At 44.4% G+C, this 15,000-nt stretch overlaps 1 protein-coding gene across 2 annotated transcripts in view; it reads right to left on the bottom strand.

Moving 5' to 3' along the window:
- LOC125044639 (cyclic AMP response element-binding protein A-like) overlaps nt 1–13,807 on the bottom strand; it is a 111,586-nt gene extending 97,779 nt beyond the window's left edge. For both annotated transcript variants that reach the window (XM_047641407.1, XM_047641408.1), the window contains exon 1: nt 13,439–13,807. In XM_047641407.1, the coding sequence (XP_047497363.1) occupies nt 13,439–13,516 (78 nt within the window). In that variant the 5' untranslated portion in view covers nt 13,517–13,807. The remainder of the gene's footprint in view (nt 1–13,438) is intronic.
- Nucleotides 13,808–15,000: the final 1,193 nt, after the last annotated feature.

Below are 15,000 nucleotides of genomic sequence, written 5' to 3'. Positions count from 1 at the left end.
CACCGACTTGAAACCAGATCCTGTTTATAATCTCTCGTGCACTAGGGGGTAATACGTTCCTTCTGGAATAATCCTAAACCCCTCTGGATGCGGCGGAATCAACGGAAAGGATTTTGGTTTGATGTTTATGACAGGGGCGTGCGAGTAGACGGGAAAAGGATGACTGGACGGACGCAAGGCGATGTTCACTTGGGATACGCGCGCGTTTCCCTCGCTCATTTGTTCGTCATTGTGGGATTGCGGGCGAGTGTGTCTTTTTGTGGATTCTTGGGGAGTCATTTGTGTCATTACTATGGTTTATTCTCTATCCAATATCATATATATTTTTTAATGCCAAGAGTTGATTTTAAAACTCTGTGATTTTTTTCAATTATTGGTGGTTCATGTTTCTATCCTCCATCATCGACTTTTCTCCGCTTCTCTCCTCCCTTTCTCTAACCCTTGCTACCTCCCAGCTTCCATCCATCTCCCCGCTCCTTCTCATTCACTTCCCAATACATATCGGCCTCTGCCTGCTGCCTGCGTTCGTGTGTACGCGTCTGCCACTCTCTTCAAATGCCCTCTCCCCCCCCCCCCCCCCCATCTCCCAGACGCAGACAAGAGGCATTTCTCAAGTTTCCTTTTACTTTTAACCCTTTTCTCGCAGGACCACCTTAGCTCCTCCCCTTTTCTTACCCTCCCACCCACGCCTACCCATATCCCACTACCCTCCCTATACCCCCCTCCCTAACACAGGTCAGAGACCCAGACAGACAGACACTGAGAGAGAAAGAGAGGAAGAGAGATGGAGGGAAGGATAGGGGGGAGGGGGTTCAGGACAGGCGGCTTGTGTTACTAGTGGTCACTTACACATGGCTATAAAACTTTCCTTCTCTTTTTTTCTCCAATTTGCTTATTTCTATGCAACTGTGTATTACGTGTGCACAGGGACTATATTCTGTCGAGAGGTGTACACGTAGGTGGGCGCACACGTTAGTATACACAATTGATACAATAAACACTCATGCATAAACGCACATACACACGCACACACAAGACCGGGATGTTTAAATGGCACTGTGTTAGTGTGTCCTGATACAATATTTAGGCTGTAGGTCATGATCCTTCAGAGAGGGAGAGAAACGTAGTGAGTGAGAGAGTGAGTAAGTGAGTGAGTGAGTGAGTGAGAGTGAGAGTGAGAGTGAGAGAGTGAGAGAGAGAGAGAGAGAGAGAGAGAGAGAGAGAGAGAGAGAGAGAGAGAGAGAGAGAGAGAGAGAGAGAGAGAGAGAGAGAGAGAGAGAGAGAGGGGAGGAGAAGGAGAAGGAAAAGGAAAGAGAGAGAGAGAGAGAGAAAGAGAGAGGGAGAGAGAGAGAGAGAGAGAGAGAGAGAGAGAGAGAGAGAGAGAGAGAGAGAGAGAGAGAGAGAGAGAGAGAGAGAGAGAGAGAGAGGTGAGAGAAAGATGTGGGCAGACGGCCGGCGAGACAAAAATTCCATGGCCAAGCATGGCTGACCTTTAACTGCATCTTATGCCCCAAAGGTTTCATTGTAGCAATTGCAAAGAATGTATAGAGCCTCGACCCTTTATTCTACCTGACAAACTACATTCTCAGACTGAAAATAATGAGATATAATAAATGCCTCCTTTGTTAAAAAAGAACTTAGACCCTTCTCCTTAACACTTTCCTTCATTCTCTCTCTCATTCTCTCTTTATCTTTATCTTATTCTCTTTCTCTTCCTCTCCTTTACCTCGACGCTCGGCGACGGCTTCTGACCCACATACGTGCGTCTGTGCGCACGAACGGATAAACAGACCAGTGTCAACTCCCCTCGCGCCCTCCGCCCCCCACCTTCCCCCTCACTCCCGCGCTCCAGGCCTCTCTTACTCCCTCTTCTCACTCCCTCATACTTCCCAGGCCATTCCCACTCCCTCCTCTCACTCCCTCATAATTCCCAGGCCATTCATACTCCCTCCTCTCACCCGTCACTTCTCCCAAGTCTCTGCTACTCTCTCCCCTCACTACCTCATACTTCACAGGCCTCTACAACCGTCTCACTTTACCCCTCATACTTTCCCAGATCTCTGCTGCCCTCTCCCCTCACTCCCTCATACTTCGCAGGCCTCTGCTCTCCCCTCCCCTCACTCCCTCGCCCCCACAACGCTTCTAAACACCCCTATCCCCCTAACTCACCCTCTCCCCCTCATTCGTCATTCAGTCCCCCTCATCAAGCGAGGCGTTTTCCCCTCGACCCAGCCGCTCCTCCTCCCCTTTTCCCTCGTTCCTCCGGCCTTATAATTTGATTCCCGCATGTTTCCCCTTTTCCTCCCACGTATTAAAAAAAACCCAACCCGCACGGATCATTATACCCGTACATATCCATCTTTACAAAAAAAAAAAAAAAAAAAAAAAAAAAAAAAAAAATCGGGTACATTTTTTCTCTCGCTTTAATCAACTTTCCACAGAGCATTTAGGAAGGTTAAAAATGGAAACGAAGTATATAAAGGGGGAAAGAAGAGAGAGAGAGAGAGAAGAGAGAAGAGAGAGAGAGAAGAGAGAGAGAAGAGAGAGAGAGAGAAGAGAGAGAGAAGAAGAAGAAGAAGAAGAAGAAGAAGAAGAAGAGAGAGAGAGAGAGAGAGAGAGAGAGAGAGAGAGAGAGAGAGAGAGAGAGAGAGAGAGAGAGAGAGAGAGAGAGAGAAGAGAGAGAGAGAGAGAGAGAGAGAGAGAGAGAGAGAGAGAGAGAGAGAGAGAGAGAGAGAGAGAGAGAGAGAGAGAGAAGAGAGAGAGAGAGAAGAGAGAGAGAGAGGAGAGAGAGAGAGAGAGAGAGAGAGAGAGAGAGAGAGAGAGAGAGAGAGAGAGAGAGAGAGAGAGAGAGAGAGAGAGAGACAGAGAGACAGAAAGAAAAAAACGAGAGATAACGAGAGAAGAGAGAAACAGAAACCGACCGAGAGAGCGAAAGAGTACATTAAAAAAAGAGAGGCAAAAAAAAAAAAAAAAAAAAAAACCGACAAGGAAAACTAGACCGTAATGATCTAAACAGCTCTTTATCGTGACGTCTGACGAGCCACCGGACGAGACGGAGATGAAGACGTAACTTGCCAGAGAGACGAGCGCGGAAAGGGGACGAGAGAGAAAAAAAATAATTAAGGCAGAATAAAAAAAAAAAAAAGAGCTCTGGCATCGCTTGATCCAGACGTCAGCTGGTCAGGTCAACCGCAGATGGTTTAAATGCCTCCAAGAGAGACCCCAGCTGGTGTCTATAAAAGAGAGGTTGCAGTTGGTGACACATCTCTGACAGAATGCTCAGACGGTGTACTGTGTCTACTTCGCGCCGCCATTACACCGTCGAAAGCATTGCTAGGTGGTGTATATGCAGATGGTTTACGTATGGTCACAGCTGGTATGACACCCCCGAGAGAATTGTCTTGAGGAGGGAGAGCATTAGTACAGAGAGTGGTTACAGCTATTATTATACCCATGGAATAATCCGTTGTATATACCGCTGACAGTGGCTACAGCTGGTGCATATGCCTCGGCAAGCCTTCTCAGATGGTGCATACATATCCGACACACACACACACACACACACACACACACACACACACACACACACACACACACACAGACCTCCGCCATCTCCAACATGGGAGGTAGGATCGCTCGCCAATAGAGGTGGTTTGGTGTCACGCGAGAAGGAAGGCTGAGCCCGGCCGTGCATTGTTAGTCCTTCTGAAAGACAACCGCGCCCTACTCCTCTTTCCCCTCTCCTCCCCTCCCCCCTCTCCCCCTCTCTCTCTCTCTCTCTCTCCCCACATCCTCTGGCTTTCGTTTCGTGTTTTTCGTCTCTGTCTCTCACTCTTTCTCTCTCTTTCTCCTCCCACCCACTCACTTCCTCTTAGTCATCTGAACTTCAACTCTTCTCTTTTTCATTTAGGATTGGTTGTTCCACTCTTGTCTGTGCTCGCTAGTGTGTGTGTGTATGTGTGTGTGTGCGCGCGCATGTGAACACCTACACACAACACACACACACACACACACACACACACACACATATATGTGTATATATGTATATATGTGTATATGTGTGTATATATATATATATATATATATATATATATATATATATATATATGTGTGTATATATGTGTATATATATATATGCATATATATATATGCATATATATATATATATATATATATATATATATGCATATATATATATATATATATATATATATATATATATATATATGCATATATATACATATACATATATGCATATATATACATATACATATATATACACACACACACAATACATATATATTAATCTTTCCGTGAACAAGCGCGTAAGTTCACCAAAATAAGTCGAGCAGACAGTGAACCTTTGATTTCCAGCCCCCCCCCCCCCCCCGCGCCCACCACTCGCGCCTATCGCCACACAGCCCATGATGCCCACACACGCCCATAAAGTCTCACATCAAGGCATACCCTCAGCCGCCCACAGCGCCTCGTGACTGGTGTCTTTGCGCCCACACATTAGCATCTGGCCCACTTCGCTCTACCTCCTTCTCTTTCTTTTTCTCTTCCTCCTTATTCTTCACCTTCACTTCCACTCCTCTTACTCTTCTCTTCTTATTCTACTTCGCCTTCCTTCCTCTCTCCATCTGTTCCATCCTCCTCTTCTACTTCTACTACGATTACGACTACGACTACTACTACTAATACTACTGTTACTACTACTATTACTATTATTACTAACAATTCACCTCCTCCTCCTACACACTCTCCATCTCCTCTCTTTCCTTCTCTTCATATTTCCCTCCACCTCCTCTACCCCTCCCCCATCTCTCCTCCCCCACCTCTCCCGTCCCCTTCCTCCTCCTCCTCCTCCCTTTGGAAAAAAAAAACGAAAAATTACTCGTCTCCACCCCCTCCCTTCCACCCTCCCCCCCCTTCCCCTCCCGTAACAAAATCCTTGGTGTCCGAATGTTATAAACATATTCGAACTTGAAGTGGAGATATTGCTTACACAGCTGTATCAGAGCCTAAACACACGCCCGTCTGCCCAAGCGCCCGTGACTCACGCCCAGACGCATCTAAGCAGTAATTACAACTAAATCACTTGCGCTAAGAATGTATCCCAGTTTATATGTAACGACAGAGAAGCCATAAAAGAGCGAGGCATAAATATTTTAAATCCGACTTGTTCTTGAATAATACCTATAAATAAACATGTAAAATATATTCATGTTGTATATAAGCCAGCAGCAAGGGCAGCAAAGTAACAATGAAATGATAATGAGGGTTTTATTTTCTACACACTTTAGAACAATAATTACAAGTAAACAAAAGTTAATGCAAAAAAAAATATATACATATATATAAACAATAACAATAAAAATGCCAAAAGGTATCCACTATTTCTATCTAAAAATACAATATCATGTACAAAATCCATATCCACACATAACAAAACTTATACATTATGGTGTGACTGTTCATTCTGATACAGCTACACAATTATTCGGGCATAGTCATGCATGCATACGGGTGAAGTCATGCACTAACCTAAATCTTGCATACTTTCAAACATGTTTCGCTATGCACACCTTCTGTTGCAACGTTCACAGTCATCTATCAACATGCCTCTGAAACCTTATTAACATTTTGACCATTTCAGTACTATTACTTCTTGCTTCTATCTATAATATAAACTGAAGGTCTAATCATGTTATGTATGTATATATAAATGTAAATTGTGGAAACACTAAATTCCTGATATATATATATATATATATATATATATATATACACACATATATATATGTATATATACATATATATACATATATATGTATGTATATATATGTATATGTATACCTATATATTTTATTAGTGTATGAATATGCATATATATATATATATCTATATATACATATATGTATATGCACACACACACACACACACACACACACACACACACACACACACACACACACACACACACACACACACACACACACACACACACACACACACACACACACACACAGATATATATATTTATATATATATATATATATATACTAACACGTAACTTTTGTTTATTTTGTTTCTTACAAGAGTTAAAAATGTTAAGGATGTCTGGATGGGCGTGGGACTTTCGGCTTGTTTCCCACGAGACAAAGTTCTCTCTCTCTCTCTCTCTCTCTCTCTCTCTCTCTCTCTCTCTCTCTCTCTCTCTCTCTCTCTCTCTCTCTCTCTCTCTCTCTCTCTCTTTTCTCTCTCTCTCTCTCTCTCTCTCTCTCACACACACACATTTACTTCCTGCCACTTTTTTCTCTCTTCCAACGTGCCAATTCTACCCTCCCTATCCTCCCCCATCCTTTAATCTCCCCTGCCCTCTCCCATACCCCCCTCCTCCCACGCACCCTCACGCACTCCCCCCCCCCTCCCTCCCTCCCTCCCCCCTCACAGTCGAACCTGCACATCATCTCCAAATAATAACAATACATGTTATCCCACCAAATCTTTTTTGAATAGCCTACCGAGCACAATACAACTGACTGACTCTACTGAAGCGAATCGACTGAACGTCCCTGTGACAAGAAATGCAATATGAAACCGACAATTGTACAAGTCCATCACACGGAAATACTTTAAAATTTATATAAACAAATGCAATTTCACATCAACAGCCAAATAACCGTAAGACGCGCACTGTCACGTCAACAAATGCAATGTCACATCACGTCTTTACGCTCAACTGTTTGCTCCAGATAAAGTGTTCCCTGTCTGTCTCTCTGTGCTAAGTTTATATTATATTGTCCGTAATAAAGCAAAATCATTCTAGCCTTTCATGAAGAAGTTCATAAAAAAATACATTACTAAGAAAGATAGAAAGAATGTTTTTTGTTTGTTTATTATCTATCAAATTAACAACAAAAGCAAAGCCCTTGATCTTCTTTATAGAATCCAAGAATATTTAAGACCCTAAAAACAACAGATAGAATAAAAGACTGTCAACTGGCGAGTGACGTCACAAACAGCTGACGCAATTGTCCCACCCACATATGTGACGTCATCAGGAGAAGATGCCAATTCGCTTGTTTCCGCTCATAGACATCAAAGCTCTTTTCAATATAAATGTGTGAGCTAAAATAGATCCTTTTCCTGTGAGATGATACTTTTCACTTTTTCTTGGCTATTTCTACGAGTGTGGGAGGCATATAAATAACAAGAATTTCAATATTAACCTGAAACTTAAAATCCCTTTTCTTATTCTTGTATCGGATTTTCCGCGAGGAAACTGTGGAGAAAAACTGAATCAATAAGTTCTTTTATTTTTTCTGTTATTCCTGTTTCCCAATATTTATTCCCCCTCCTTACAGAAACACACACGTGGCCTACACAATCGTACACGTAAATGGTATTGTTTTTTTTTATTTGTTATTATTTTTCCAATGTGACATCAGTTATCATTATCCATATTCCATATTATCTTCATCTAAATCGCGCTCACTTGTCCCCTCCATCCCCCCCCCCCCCTCCTTGCCTCAGCCCCTCTCACCCATCAGCAACAGGTGTTCTCAAACAGGTGGTTGTGAGAGCAGCTGACACTTGTAGCCGGCCTGTCCCTTACCCTGGCCCCCGCTCTATTTATCTGTCTACACATACGCACGCGCATGCACGTACACGAACGCTCACACACACACACACACACACACACACACACACACACACACACACACACACACACACACACACGCACGCACGCACGCACGCACGCACGCACGCACACACACACACACACACACACACGCACACGCACACACACACACATGTGAGAGAGAGAGAGAGAGAGAGAGAGAGAGAGAGAGAGAGAGAGAGAGAGAGAGAGAGAGAGAGAGAGAGAGAGAGAGAGAGATAAAGAGAGAGAGAGAGAGAGAGAGAGAGTGAGAGGGAGAGAGAGAGAGAGAGAGAGAGAGAGAGAGAGAGAGAGAGAGAGAGAGAGAGAGAGAGAGAGAGAGAGAGAGAGAGAGAGAGAGAGGGGGGGGGGGGGGGGGCGTGAAAGCTATAAAAGACCCTCTATGTCAAGTGTTTGTGGTCGCAGCTTAAATATTTACACCAAAAGGCCCCAAGTCCTTGATAAGCCTACTCTTTGTGCTAGTATGCTAGTTACATTTAAAAAAAACAACAATTTATGCCTGTGATGAATGGTTTTGTTCTTCCTCATAAAAAACAACCTCCATCGAGTAACTAGGACCTGAAAGAGGCAATTAACTCATTTTTGACAAATTATGACGGCGGTCAGCCACACCTGCGCTAGGGAGAGGCACACGCTCCTCACCGCAGGCCTAACACATCTGTAAGGCACACCTTTCCACGAGCAGGTGTTGAGATGGATGTTGTGCAGGGGGGGGGGGGGTAAAGAAGGGGGCTTGGGTAAGGGGAAATATGGTGTGTTGATTACAACCACGAAGTTCGGTAGAATAAAACACATGCTGACAGGTGTTGCGATCCGAAGGGACAGATGTGGGGCTACTATGGCGAAGGATATTCGAAACAACCAAGTGTCATGTTTCATTCAATGGCGGCCATGACAGGACGGGACAACTGTTAGGACGGGGAGATTACATCCAACCGTGAAGTGCATGACAGACAGCGAATGACAGATGGCCGAGTCACGTGCATGGCCAAGCACGTGATGCCTGACATTGAAGGCAGTCGAGCTCAAATCGCGCCGCTTGCTTGATTGCAACCACGCAGTGACAGCCATAGCAGTGAGCATGGCATGAGAATCACACGGGCATGAAAGACTTTGATAATATATACTTCACGATGTCGTAAAAACAGAAGAAAAACAGCATGCCATAAACACACGTAGACATGGAAGAAAATACTATATATACACATACAAACACACCAACGTACGCCCTCACGCACACACGACCCCATCCCAGACACGCACAAACAAGGTCTATATAAGTACTTACATAGACCATGCGCACAACCACACAAAACACACACCGATGCATGCGACTGACGCACGCCCGTCATCGCCGTTAACATCCAGGGCCCTTTTGTCACTGCAGAAGGCGCCGATCACTGTAGGACGCCGAGAGGACACCTGTAGATCATCGCTTATCTTGAAGGACGCGAGCACTGGTGCGGAAACAAGGAGGATGGGGAGGGGGAGAGGGAAAGAGGGTGGGGGAGGATGGGGAGGGGGAGAGGGAAAGAGGGTGGGGGAGGATGGAAGGTGGGAGGGGGCGAGGGGAGGATGGAGGAGGGGATAGATAAGGGGGAAGAGGAGTAGCATGGGAAAGGGAATAGGTGGGAGAGTGGGAGAGGGTGGAGGGAGGGATGAGGAAGAGGTTAGGTGAGGCAAAAAGTGGAACCAAGGGAGGAGAGGAGGAACACGAATAGATAATAAAGGGAAAGAGAAGAAAATGAGAAAAGAGAATAAAACGAGAGGCAGAGGATGGAGAAAATGCAAAGAAGAGACGAAGAGAAATAGAAGGAGTAAGGGATTACGCAGAAGGATGTGGAGGAGCGGCGTTCCACGGACTGCCGCTGAAGGACACAGGGGCGCGTCTTTGCACCTCCTTCTTTTAGGAAGAAATCTCGTAGTTTACGGCGCCCCTTCCCCACTGGGCCGCCTCGGGGGAATTAATCATATCCTGGACACATAAACATACAACCCAAAATATATACGCACACATTCACACGCACACAAACACACAAAAGTACATTATCAATACAAGAGAATCACAACCACCCTCAATAATTGAAGTACTATGCTAATGAACCTAGGGAATCCTCGCCTCCAATTACTGCATGACAACATACAAAAACGGCCAAAGAAAGCTAACAACACACACATTATTACACAAAAATTGAATTCCTCCTGCCTAGAAAAAACGGAAGAAAAAACGAAGAGAAAAGTGCAGCCAACAATATCTACGACTCTTTGCAAATTACTCCATTCTAAAAATAAAGTAATAATAACAATGCATGCAAACAGATAATGAATATGACAAAAAACAATCAGCGAGCGATGAATCGTACAAATCAATTACATACATAACAAGTACAAATGAAATAATCAGCGAGCGATGAAGTAAAAAACGAAGATAAAAAAAAAAGGAAAGAAAAAAAAATTAAGCCGGTACCCCCCTCAGACGCCACTGACAACAAAGCCTAAGGACAGCGAGGGCATCTTAGCGAGACAGAGCGAGAGAAAGAGACCACCGGATATGCACTGGTGTGACGGGTGCCGCGGGCCCTCGCCGTCGACAATCTCTGCCCGGCGTAATGCATTAACAAGGAATAAGACTTTTATGCGTGGGATCCAATCCTATACTTCCTTTCCATCGACGGTGAGTTTTGGAGCTTGTAGACTTTTTTTTTTCGTGTACCCGAGGTGTGTAGTTCGCTGAGTGTAGAGGAATGCCGTAGGTGTTTAGGTAAATTGGAGAATATGCACTTAATTTGTGATTCGAATTAAAGGCTGAGATAGCGAGAGAAGGGGGGGGGGGGGGGTCATGGAAAGGGAGAATGAGAGAGAGTGAATTAGAGAGAGGCGGAGAGAAAGGGAGGGAGAATTATCGCTATTATATCCTGAAACAATTCACTCCATTGTTATGTCAGTCGAAATAGTCCTACATTATTGCCACCAGTAAGCAGGATTTTCCAAATATATTTATGTGTATCCTAAAGTTTTATAAACCACATTTAGATAAAATGGAAAATCAAAGAATTAGAAACTGATTGAAGAAAATGCAGATGTCTTTATCAAGAGTTGGTTCACATGTAATCAACTAACACATTGCTCCACAGTCTGCATTCATGTCATATTATATGCATTAAAAACGTTCAGTCGTCATTCAGTTCACACATTATGTACATTTCACCTCTTGATAAGACACTGAAAATACAAGCACTCCAATTATCACACGCGAAAGGGATGAATATAATAATGATGGACACAAACTTTAATTAACCAACATTTTCGCGACATGGCAACTCTTTCGCTAAACCTCGATATAGTGACGTTTCCTCCCATTATTCACAAACTTCCTAGTTTCCACATCATACACAGATTACAAAAAGAAATCATATAAATTCTTCGCTAGCTGTTGTGAAACATTTATCTTATATCGAGTTTATCTGATAGAAAACAGCGAGGTAATGCCTTGTAAGTGACAAGGACTTAGCACTTGTGAACAACGTTTCGCATTTTTTCTTACGTTTTATGTATCTCCATTTACTCAAGTGATAACATATCAGTAGCCTAATATATATATATATATATATATATATATATATATATATATATATACACACACACACACACACACACACATATATTCAAATATAAACTTTAAGAAAAGAGACCATATTTGCCTCGCTCATCAACGGACATGTACTTATTGACAAACTGATGGATATAGTTACGGAAATGACAATCGGCTCCGAGGAGCACCCATCAGAGAGAAACGTGTGCAACCCCCCCCCCCTCCCCCAATCCCTTGCCCTTCCCCAGTTCCTTGTGGTCGGAGCCTGCACCTACCGGGGGCCAGCCCTTAGGAGGGGAGGTAGGCAGGGGGAGGGGGAAGGTTACAGGACGTGTGTACTCCAGGCGGAATACAGATGCCCGAGTGCAATGCCCAAACGCCCCTGACCCCTAAGCATTACATGGACGCTGTATTTCTGTGGGCTTAGGAGTTCGTACGTACGTGCGTGTTTGTTTTCCAGAGACAGCGTATGAGTCAGAGGGTGAGTAGGTAATTTAAAAGGTGTTGACTGAGTTTATTGTAATTTTCTTTTTGTGTTTATGTTACTTGTTCGCATCTCGGCAGTGTCGGTAAGTACGACAAGACCTCGTTGTATAATCATGACTGAGTGTGTTGATATCGGGGAATACCCATGCTTAATGAGATCACACGAACGAGATAACAACGAGCAACTCACATTATAGTTCAAGAACGGTAAAAAAAAAAAAAAAAAAAAAAAATTGCACAAAATATTTATCTTTTCGCACATCTAAAACCTCTCTACAGCAACTTACTACAATTTATAAAAGTTTTTCCTTACGTATTGTTTGCCTGGTATAAAGCTACTCCACTCATCTTATCATTAGTACAGACACACTTACCACTTAATACTCGCTGACACTAGTTTTCTGAGCCTGTGCTTTGCTCTCGGCAACACGTGTATAAAACCGCACGTGAGCTGACAGTTGTGTGCTTATGACTATTTGTTATAGAGGTAACGGTCTTAAAAAAAAATATATGCTATATATGTTTATAAATATATATACGTATTTATACACACACACACTCACACACTCACACACTCACACACTCACACACACACACACACACACACACACACACACACACACACACACACACACACACACACACACACACGCTCACACGCTCACACACACACACATACACACACACACACACACACACACACACACACGCTCACACACGCTCACACACACACACACACACAAACACACACACAAACACACACACACACACACACACACACACACACACACACACACACACACACACACACACACACACACACACACACACACACTCATATGTATGTATGTACACACGCACGCACACACGCACGCACCTACCCACCCACACACGCACACGAACATATTTACATATACATATTTAATATACATGTTTATATAAATATATGTATACACATAAATGCATACATACATACACACGTATATATGTGTATATATATAATCACACACAGATGCGTGTATATATATGTATATGTATATGTGTACATACATAGAAAAAAATATATATATGCACAAACACACACACACACACACACACACACACACACACACACACACACACACACACACACACACACACACACACACACACACATACACACAGAGACACACACACACACACACACACACACACACACACACACACACACACACACACACACACACACACACACACACACACACACTCACTCACACAGTCATATACATATTTTTTTCTTTTCATTCACTTATATTATAGTTATGTGTTTCCTCGTCTCCCCCTCATCACGTCCTTATAACTTCCAGTCCGAGCAGTGCCACACAGAGCCTCGCGTGGCACCGCCCACTCACAACAAAGTTCTCTTGGACTGACATATGTTAACATGCCGGTCTGTACTTTGGAACCCATAATAGAAACTGATAGAGGTGGAATATCGTTGTTTTGTTGTGTGTGTGTGTGTGTGTGTGTGTGTGTGTGTGTGTGTGTGTGTGTGTGTGTGTGTGTGTGTGTGTGCGCGTGCGCGTGTGCTTGTGCATGTGCGTGAGCGTGAATGCCTCCCTCTCTTCCTCTCTTAGGCGATAAGATACGTTATTCTCGAAACTCTCCTCTGTAATGTTATCAAATGCACCTACCGCATAGTAATCGGAGTCCCACAGTTCCTTCAGGTCATTCTCGGCGAACTCCGCCAGAGTGCTGTCAATTAAATCCATGCTTTCTGTCTTTTTTTTCTCTCCCCCGTTCGCTTATCCTCAAAAACACTGACAGGTCCAAGGGGGGCGCAATATGTCACTTCCAAACAAACGTACTTTTTTCCCCCCCTAAGGAAAATGTAAGAGTTCCGTTGAGTGGCTTTCAACGGGGGGCTGTGGTGTCACTCCATATGATCCGGAGCCGAGGAAAGGGTTTGTGTGTGGGAGCGCCCGAGCAGGTGTCTTGGGTGGCGGAGCGCGGTGCAACACAGCCTCTCCGTGCGATGTCGGGGAACTGACTGACTGGTGGGTCGTCGCGGTTCGTCTGACAGTCAGGCAGGCAGTCAGGGAGCGCCACGGCAGAGCACCCTGGCGGACGCCGGCTAAACTATCCGATAAGGCACATGTTCCTGTATCGCTTCTCCTCTCTTCTCTTCTACCTCTTTCTCTTTCACTTCCTTTCTCTCCTCTCTTCTCTTCTCCCTTTTCTCTTTCGCTTCCTTTCTCTCCTCTCTTCTCTCCTCCCTTTTTCTCTTTCACCTCCTTTCTCTCCTCTTTCTCTTTCACCTTCTTTCTCTCCTCTTTCTCTTTCAGTTCCTTTTCTTTCCCATTTCTTTTACTCTCTCTCTCTCTCTCTCTCTCTCTCTCTCTCTCTCTCTCTCTCTCTCTCTCTCTCTCTCTCTCTCTCTCTCTCTCCTCCCTCTCTCCCTCTCTCTCTCTAACCACCAAAACGTTTTACCTTTCTTACTCTCCCAATCTCTTCCTACCTTCCACAAACCCCTCTCTCACTCTCACTTCTCCCCCCCCCTCTCCCTAATTCTTTCTCCCTCTCCCTCTCTTTTCCCCTCCCTCTCCCTCTCTTTTCCCCTCCCTCTCCCTCTCTTTTCCCCTCCCTCTCCCTCATTTTTCCCCTCCCTCTCCCTCTCTTTTCCCCTCCCTCTCCCTCTCTTTTCCCCTCCCTCTCCCTCTCTTTTCCCTTCCCTCTCCCTCTCTTCCCCCCCCTCTCCCTCTCTTTTCCCTCCCTCTCCCTCTCTTTTCCCCTCCCTCTCCCTCTCCGGCGACACAGATGTTACAAGTGTTAAGGGATCCTGCGTCAATTCCCTGAGCAAAAGACCGTTACAAGGCTAATTAGGAAGGAGTTTTAAGAGTATATCCGATGGGAAAATACGTCTCCTCTGTGCAGGTGTATGAGTTTGGGAGAGAGGGAGGGAGGGAAGGAGAGAAGGAGGGAGGGAGGGAGGGAGGGAGGGAGGGAGAGAGAGAGGGAGGGAGGGAGGGAGGGAGGGAGGTAAGGAGAGAGGGAAAGAGGGAAAAGGAGAGAGGGAGGGAGAGGGAGTTAGAGTTTGTTATTAAGTGAGTGTATGTGTTTGTGGGAATATATTTGTAAGTGTGTGACTAGAAAGAAGGAAATGAAACATGCATTTTGCACAGACAGAAACACCTATCATTCCATAGGTTAAGTTAATGATAAATTATGTATATACTGAATAAATGAATACAAAAAT

This window comes from Penaeus chinensis, chromosome 36 (genome assembly GCF_019202785.1).
Source record: "Penaeus chinensis breed Huanghai No. 1 chromosome 36, ASM1920278v2, whole genome shotgun sequence".
Taxonomy (NCBI): Eukaryota; Metazoa; Arthropoda; class Malacostraca; order Decapoda; family Penaeidae; genus Penaeus; species Penaeus chinensis.
This window is presented reverse-complemented; position numbering and strand designations above follow the sequence as displayed.